General features: G+C 40.5%; 2 protein-coding genes across 4 annotated transcripts in view; one reads left to right on the top strand and one right to left on the bottom strand.

The window, feature by feature from the left end:
* Nucleotides 1-880: 880 nt before the first annotated feature.
* spata2l (spermatogenesis associated 2-like) lies at nucleotides 881-4,599 on the bottom strand. Of its 3 annotated transcripts, none has more exons than XM_054733467.2 (4): nucleotides 4,466-4,599; nucleotides 2,831-3,192; nucleotides 2,454-2,747; nucleotides 881-2,054 (listed from the first exon to the last, which is right to left on the bottom strand). In XM_054733467.2, the coding sequence occupies exons 2-4, from the start codon at nucleotides 3,188-3,190 to the stop codon at nucleotides 1,173-1,175; spliced, it is 1,536 nt and encodes a 511-aa protein (XP_054589442.2). In that variant the 5' UTR covers nucleotides 3,191-3,192; nucleotides 4,466-4,599; the 3' UTR covers nucleotides 881-1,172. The 3 variants fall into 3 exon arrangements, with proteins under 3 accessions (XP_054589442.2, XP_015820849.3, XP_054589443.2); XM_015965363.3 differs by having other exon boundaries at nucleotides 4,483-4,569; XM_054733468.2 differs by lacking the exon at nucleotides 4,466-4,599 and adding an exon at nucleotides 3,915-4,004.
* Nucleotides 4,600-6,738: 2,139 nt separating this feature from the next.
* The window catches only part of si:dkey-238o13.4 (uncharacterized), a 5,551-nt gene continuing 3,444 nt past the window's right edge, over nucleotides 6,739-8,845 (top strand). The window contains exons 1-2 of the mRNA XM_015965361.3: nucleotides 6,739-6,914; nucleotides 8,131-8,238. Coding sequence (XP_015820847.1) covers nucleotides 6,830-6,914; nucleotides 8,131-8,238 — 193 coding nt within the window. The 5' untranslated portion in view covers nucleotides 6,739-6,829. The remainder of the gene's footprint in view (nucleotides 6,915-8,130; nucleotides 8,239-8,845) is intronic.

Below are 8,845 nucleotides of genomic sequence, written 5' to 3'. Positions count from 1 at the left end.
CCTCTGCACCCTGCCACACTCATCCCATCCTCATGTTAGAAATAATATCAGAAACTAAATACCGTCCTATGATAGGGTTAAATTAGCTGTTCTTTCAGCATAAATGGAACAGTTTATTATGGTGTGTAACTGACGGAAACAGGGGGGGGTTGGAGTAAACCAGAAGTCTTCCTCTTTGTCTGCTTGAACTAATTTTGGTCAGAACTAGAAGCTCTGGGTTTGTGGTGATTTGCAGATCAACTCTCTGCAGAGTAAGAGTGTTTGCTGGTAATTGGCACTGTCACGCTCACTACATCGATTACAAGTCAAACCCTGAGATATTTAACAACATCTACCAGAGTGGAGCTAGCCCGGTAAATTGGCTTGTAAACGAATCTTTTCATGATTAAAAATAACCCGATTTTATGAAGTTTGGTTAATGCCACCGAGGTGTTAAATGTTTCCACACCAGCGCAAATAATGTTTAATATTTTTGTTTATCAAGGTTCATTTCTTATCAGGATTCTCAGAACGGCTAAATAAAATCCCATTAGCTGACCTTTTGGCCTTTGGGAAAACAGCACTCATTTATTTGCATGCAAACACAAATGTGTGCATGAGACTGAGAAGTTTATTTGCAGCTTGTTAGTCGTAGGTTTAGTTGATTTCTCTGCAAGAATTATCCACAATACGGTTGATTAATGAGCAAAATCATCCAACACTTCGTAAATAAATATCAAAGTTCTCAATAGTCATTCATTACGGCTCTTTGGTGTTTTAAAATAGAAAAACAATTATAAAAATTGTGGCATAAACTTTTGCATTTCTATGACAAAAACAATACAAGCAGTCAATAATTCACTCATGCTAAACTAACTCAAACATTATAAAATACACAAAGTGTGAAATAACTTTTTTATTCCAAACGGCACAAACGGCACACATAAAAAACAAACTCCAATGTGCTTCGCATCAAAGTGGCTTCGAAGCACCCCAACAGGGCATCCTTTACAAAAGGCTTATTGTGGTGGGATTTGGCAGCTGACTAAAACAACAGACGCACAAAGGGTGAGCATTTACAGAAGAACACGTAGCTCTGCATTAAAGGCAAACCTGTTGACCTCATCGCAGATTTAAGGCACACTAAATCTGCTGAAGGTGCCGCGGCAGTGCGAAACCTTTCCGACACACAATCACACAGAAGATGACTGGTCAAACGTTTGGCCGCAGTGACAACTAACGGGATTTCTGAACCAGCATTGGGTACAATACTCTTTCCCACAATATCGACACAGAACCAAAGGATTTCTGGCACAAAACAGCCCACAAGTGCACATTCCCAACTCACTGACTGTGTGGTTTTTCTGGCACGACTTCCCCTCCGCACAAGCACGGGAATGGAAGACGTTACAGCTGCGACACAGGACCCGAGGATCTGGCTTGGCAAGGTCACAGCAGCTGTGGTATCTGATTGGCTCAACAGAGAGGCTCGGTGATTTAGCATCATCACACACAGCAGAGGAGGGTACGGCTACACTGCTGCTAGTTGGACTGTTTGCTGCATCTTCTTTGAAGATTTCACTAGGCGGCCCGCTCTCACGTCCGTCATCCATTCTCCCCGGCAGGCTGTCAGCAAACTCTACTCTATGGCCTCTCTTCTTGCAAACACTGATAAAGGTACAGGTGAGATCGTGAAAGGCATTGCATTCAAGGCAGTATTTAAGTAAAACAAGAGATTGGAGGCAGCTGCAGGAGTGGTTGGCATCAGGCTGAGCCTCGTTCCGCCCAGAAGCATCAATCTGCTTTGAGTCTGTTTTAGCAGACTCCGATTCCTCACACGAATGCTTGCTTTTACCCTTCCTGGACGAGGGACTTCTACTAATGCCTGCATCCACTGGTTGGGACATGCAACTCGCACCGTTGGTTAAAGGGGAGGGACTCTCCTCATCAACAACAGCCGCCTTATTCTGCTCCCCTTTGACCCACTCCTCTCCGTAAATATCAATTTCTTCAACAACCGGCTCCAACGGCGGCTGGCTGACTTCAAGATTCTTCCTGGTGTTGTCAAGAGCAACCTGTAAACAAACATGAGAAGCCTTCTCTAGTATAAACAGAAGCGTGTGTAAAACAGCAAAAAATCTTTCAGGGGAAATTGGAATTCCAAATACAGCAAAATAATCTGACCTCTTTCTAGAGTTTTGGTAAATAAAACATTAACTGAACGTACTGTTTAGGATAAATGTTTTTCTACAGAACCATTATAGTAGATTCAATTGTTTTTCTCATTAATATCATTACATTTATTAACATATTTTCTTTAAAACTTGGCAAAATTCTTAGTTTCAAAGTGTCGCACAGCAACGTGTTAAATTTCACACTCTGGCTACAGAAGCACAAAGCATTCTCCACAAAACAGGAACCAAATGTTACGCCATCACCGGCTGGCTGAGTAATTTAAGAACAAGCAGATATACCTGCAGGCTGTTTCCTCTCTGCCGTTCCCTCACCATGCTCAGCTCCCACTGGGCATCACCGACGTGCCTCCCCAGGGCTGACAGGAGAAGGTGACACTCACAGCGGGCTAAAAAGAAGGCACAAGACAAACGCAGGAGGTCGTCCATAAAAGCAGGGCTGACTTTGGGCGACGAGAGGCAGAGCTGCTCGGGCCAAGTCGTGCTGGGCTGGTATCCCAACAGCCCAAACAGGTACTCAATTTGAGGCATCGACAGCACCGGTGTGATGTAGTGGGTGAATGTACCGGAGTACATCTTGAACAGAAAAAAAGAAAATGTTAAACTCTGCACAGAAACTGATCAACAGAAAAAGTCCTTTCAGTGGTTTTATGACCAACCTTGATGTGTCTGTATTCCTCCCTCCAGGGACCCAGGTACAGGTTCAGGGATGCCTGCTCCAATACCTCAAAAGCTTTAGCCAGGCCCCAAAGCCCTCCTCTGCTTTTGACTCTCCCGCCGTAGGCTAGTGCTCGAGCAGATGTCGCAGCTGCCTTCAACGACTCCTCCATCACCCTGAGTGGATCCAGACCAAGGCAGTGGGTCTCTACTGCGTCCGCCTCCGTCAACATCCCCTCCACCTCCTTCCACAGTTTCTCATCTCTGCAGGCTAGGCTGCAGCCTCGACCCACAATCTGCTGCTCCAGAATGTGATCGTACACTCTCACAAGCTCTCTGGCTGTCTGTCGCAGAGTACTCATCTCTTTTATACACACAACAGTGGAGACAAACAGGAAAAATGACCAAAATAAAAACCCATTAAAATCAGGAAAACTTTAACTTTTGTGCAATAAAAGCAGGACGAGACACAAAGGATGTATATCAGCTAAACACATCTGTTCTTCAAAGGCTTAGATATCTGGTGTATGAAATTAGCATACGTGATAAACAGGCGGTAAGGCGTCATTATAGTAATGTCTGTAGAATATCTGACAGCTATGAGAAAATAAAAATAAAATCTAATTTTAGCATTTTATACATTTGTAATACAGAAAACATTCAGAAGTAAGTGTGACCACAAGATAAATCACATAACGCCACTTTAATACTGATTTAATACAACAAACTAAATTAGCGTGAGGATTTGTTTTGAGCACAATGTTTAATACAGAAAGTGAAACTTGAATATTTGTATAAAACTTAAGCCAGAGATGTCATACTACTGTCACGAAAAACATCAACAACAGTAATGAAGTCTAAACATGTAAATCATATGAAATAGTACATCTATCGGTTGCTAGTGCTTTCAAACAGAAGCTAGCTTAGCTGTTTGGCACAAACTTTAAAGTTCTTAAAATCCCATAAATGTATCAATCACGTTATTCTTGTATTATTACGTGTATTCTACTGTAATAATTATTCCCAGTCCAGAAGCTTCCATCTACATTGTCGTGTATGTTGTTGTAGGGTGCAGAATGAAAACACCTTGTTGCCGAGTTCAACTCCTTTATTTAGCTTCCAACATGCTAACCCCTGGTTGTCCTCCCCTCTCCTCTAGCTCCCCCGCCTGGCCAACCCCTTGAATTACTCCATTACACCACATAAATGTGAATTTTAAACAACCACAACAAACAAAAGAAAAAGAATAAATCTAATTTCAGGACATATCCAGATTTTTTTTGCCTGAACCACACCGTACAACGTCTGCCAAAAAAAAAAAAAACAGGAAGTACTAGCAAAAATACTCCGAAAATGACTTTTACGCAGTAAAATAAAGTGTTACATGTTTAAGACAAAAGCCGAATTTAAACGCTACCACGGCTAACTCAAAAGGCGTTAAAACAGTGGTTCCAGATGGTATAAACTTTTACCGACTCGCGAGACAAAACACTTTTAGGAGAATTCCAAATGAGGTTCCGGTTCACAAAGAAAACGATCGGCGTTGCTAACGTTACCTCGCAGCAAACTAGTAAGACAACATCCTAATATTAGTCCAAACGTAGACTTTTACCGAGACACCAAAGAAACAACCTCACCGGTGTTTGGCACGTACCTCGATGTTCAAAGGTGGATACACAAATCACATTTCCTGTAACAGTAAGGTGGTCTCTGATAGCTTCTCGGCATGCTCGGTAAACATTGTCACGTGACACACAGACTTTACAGATCAGTGCGCTTGATATTAATACCAGAGTAACCGCACATAAATTTACTTTTTATCCATGTAATGCGCAAAAAGAAGCGTTACAGTAAAATAAAAAATAAATAATAAAAATAATCATTTACATGTTGAACTGAAGAACGGAACTATATGGAGCAAGGATTGGGACAATATTCAGCGTAACTTGTACCAAGTTTTGCAACTTCAAACATGTTTCATCACATGTAACTTTGTATTCGTAACTTGTAACTTTAGTTTTCTAACTTGTAATTCTCAATTTGTACTTGTATTTCTTGTTTTGTAACAGTAAATTTTCATTTTGTACATGTATTTTTTATTTTGTAAAATAAAACTTTTATTTTGTACATTTACTACTCATTTTGTAACATCAAACATTCGTTCAGAAACATGGAACTTTCGTTTTGTAACTAGCAGACTTCCAATTTGAAAAAATCAAGGTACAAGTTTGAAATCAAAACTCTCAAAACACACATTTCATTCTACAGGTACAAACCTCAAATCTACAGCTACAGATCAATTTTGTCTCGATTCTAGCGTCAGTGGGAGGAACTTGGGTGGAACCAATGAGAGCACGAGTCTTAGCTACCAATCACGTTTCTCGAATTCCTGTCCAATCATTGGGAGAGGAGGGCAGGGTTCTGTCAGAGCTGTAGAGAAAGTTACGACCATAGACTGTACATACGGTTACGACACAGAAAGCGGGGGTCACGTGGTTCATGGAGCTTCGAATAGTTCCAAACAGCCCCCACTGCTGCCTTGACTGCAGTTCATTTTCTGTGTTTCGGAAGGATTCTTTCCGGTAAGTTGATGAAATGTCATCATTTTGTTGCATTGTGAAGCGTTAGCTAACCGCTTCGTACCAAAATAAGCCAACAATGATATTTTATGTTGCCAGTTTAAGCTAGATAACCTTTAATGAGCTAACCGTGTGCAGCTTGTTGGTTGTGCGCAGGAGGACGAGCTGTAGACGGGTTATTTCAGCTTGTTTGATTCTATGTTTTAAAAATATTCCCCACAGTTTGAAATAGGTTATAAACTTTTTACATTATTAGTTTTATTTGGGATTTTTTGTACAATATGTTGCTGTATCAACACGAACATGCATCAGAAATGGAAGCACAAATGGAGAGACCAATAATAAAGAAAATGTGATTGTGGAGACAAGTAATTATTTAATATTTTTCAGTTAATAACACTGACTGCAGCAAACTGCTGAAGCATGAGACAAACAGGATTACGAACGTAAGAAGATATGCTGTTTTGCGTTTTGATTTCAAACTTGTACCTTGATTTTTTCAATTTGGAAGTCTGCTAGTTACAAAACGAAAGTTCCATGTTTCTGAATGAATGTTTGATGTTACAAAATGAGTAGTAAATGTACAAAATAAAAGTTTTATTTTACAAAATAAAAAATACATGTACAAAATACAATGTTCCTGTTACAAAACAAGAAATACAAGTACAAATTGAGAATTACAAGTTAGAAAACTAAAGCTACAAGTTACGAATCCAAAGTTACATGTGATGAAACATGTTCGAAGTTACAAAACTTGGTACATGTTACGCTGAATATTGTCCCAATCCTTGCTCCATAGACAACTTGGTAAATGAAGGATACTTGTCCTTTTACCACAATCCTCACCACCACTAGATGGCAGTGTTATTACCTGTTGAGGACCTCAGCATAAACCCTTTGACCTCGCACTCTACTTCTTTCAAACACAAGTTTAGGGTCAACAGCAAATTAGCTATCTGCAGTTGATGAAAGAAAGTGATTCATTTGTGACTACGTCGCACGTTTAGATTATTATTTATACATGTGAATAAAAAAATTATTGCATTCATAACTATTTTTTCTAGCAATATTTAATAATGATCAGAACTGCTGAAAAACCCTTCGTGCAACTTAAGCAAACATTACACAAAACCACCAAGAAAACCAGGCTGCTTCACTATCACCGTCATACATTTATAATCACAAGGAAAATAGAAGGAATTTCACTGCGATAAAGAACAGTTTCTGGTCTCCTCGTCCAAAACCAGCCCTGACATCAGTGCGCCTCTTTGGTCTCACGGGCGTGGCTTCAGAGGGGCGGACCAGTGACCTCTTGGGTTAAATCTGTTCAAGGATGCTCCGCGCAAGTGAGCAACTTCACTTTCAGAAAATCCAGAGACACTCTGCATCTTTGCGTTTGGGTGGAGACAAGTTGCAGCAGTCATGTCAAACTCGGATAGGGTGGTGTTGGCTCTCGGAGGAGCGGGGACGGTGGGCTCTGGGATCGTTAAAGCGCTGCTGGATAAAGGTGAGGCGCAGCTGCGCAGGTGGAGATGCACGAAACGCACCATCTCCATTTGATGTTAATTATAAAGATTTACTTTTCAGTTTACGAAGAGAGAGACATTTTATTATTATATTTTCCTGTACACTCTGACACAGGCTACAGCTTAAAATGTGAACACCCAAACGCAGTTTCACGCACAGACGCGCATCTCTTGGGTTTTACGCACAGAATTTCAGACACTTTTCTGAAAGTCATTTTGTGCTTGTTTTCGTCCCTCGCGGAGTTATTTTGGTTCTGAAACGTTAACAGCATTGGGCTTTAGTGAGGTTTATTGCAACAATACATAAAACATCTAAAACTTTATTAATATTGTGCTTTTTGACAATTTTGTACCAAGTGAAGTTTTTGCTCACAGTGATGAAAAAAAATCTTTTATACTTAGAATTCTTTAGATTTTCTTTAAAAAGCTTCAGAAACGAAAAAATGTTTAAATAGATGGAATAAAAAGTTAAAACCTGTTACTGCAGAAACGATCTTAAAATAAACTTCTTCACTTTTGCTTTTTGTATCTAACGTGTCCTTCATCTGCGTGAAAGAGAAACAAAAACTTGTAGATATTTGATATTCAGTCTAAATTGTTCCATTTCTGTTGTCTAAAAACATTCCCAGTTGTTTTTATGTGACGTTTAGAAAAATACAGAGGAGCAGCAGTGGTCTGGTTGGTGTCGGTTTGTCTCTTCATTGTTTGATGGTTCACTTGAACATTCCCACTCTAATGCCCTTGGGAAGCTTCTTGATTCCAAAATCTGTCTTCTTTTTAATTAAAAACAGCATTTCATTTCATAAAACGTTATTTATCCAGAAATTAGAATTTCCAAACACCGCTTTTTACCACAAATCTGTTAAACACGTTCATAAAATGCTTCTTCACATAATTTATTGTCCTTATTGTGGTGCCTGTAATGAATTTTTACATCTGGATTATTTTGCTGGTGGTTGATAAAGTTCTATAAACGACACTTGGTCATTACCTCCAACATCTAAATGATAGTCGATAGTTTAATCTCAGTGTTTAGTGTCTTCGCTCCTGTTTGGTCTGCAGTTAAAGTCCTTCGGTAATATTTTCCACTCTGGTTTCTTGGTGAGAGCTCTCTTGATGCTTCCTATAATCACTTGGGTGGCCTTTCTGAGGGTTGTTCATTTTCATGTGAAGTGTTGGTATCTTCTTTGTCTGAAGGTTTTAAAGTTGCTGTGATCTCCAGAGACAGCAGTCGGCTCGACAGACTCCGGTCATTTGTCTCTCCTAACACCAAGGACAACCTCACCACTATAGTGGGCAACGTGGGTGAGTTGGGCGACGCCCTCGGCTGTTTGCTTTGTCCATGTGGTTAAACACTTAGCTGTCCTCCCCTCAACACTAAACCAGTTTTTGGTGGACATTGTGCATCTAAATGGAGCTGCGTGATGTAAACGTCAGGAGGGGTGCAGCGTTGCCTTTCTTCAAGGAGTTTGGGCATTCTTCTCACTTCTAGAGCCTCGTTGCATGGCCCGCACCTGTGTAGCACCTTTCTGAGTTAGAGTGAATCATTCATCCATTCACACGCTGATAATAGCTACAGCTGACAGAAACAAGGCACCATCAGTTCCTCCGACCATCACCAGCAGGCGAGGATGGTGAAGTGTCCTTCCCAAGGACACACCAACTGACATGACTACAGAAGCCTGGGTTCAAACTTGCAACCCCACCAATGACAAACTCCCAACACGAGCCAACGTCGCCCCAAGTGCAAGTTGTCTCCAGACACCCCCCCCCCCCCCCAACAGACCCAAACCATAGAAGTTAGAGTAATTATTAGAGATGCACCAAAAATTCAACAACAACAACAAAAGAAACCCCTCACAGTCTGAATAGGAATAAAATTCAGCTTAATCAGAAAAATATGAAAGTCATG

The sequence above is a fragment of the Nothobranchius furzeri genome, chromosome 4, assembly GCF_043380555.1.
Source record: "Nothobranchius furzeri strain GRZ-AD chromosome 4, NfurGRZ-RIMD1, whole genome shotgun sequence".
NCBI classification, from domain to species: domain Eukaryota; kingdom Metazoa; phylum Chordata; class Actinopteri; order Cyprinodontiformes; family Nothobranchiidae; genus Nothobranchius; species Nothobranchius furzeri.
Note: the sequence above shows the minus strand (reverse complement) of the source record. Positions and strands in the feature narration are given on the sequence as shown.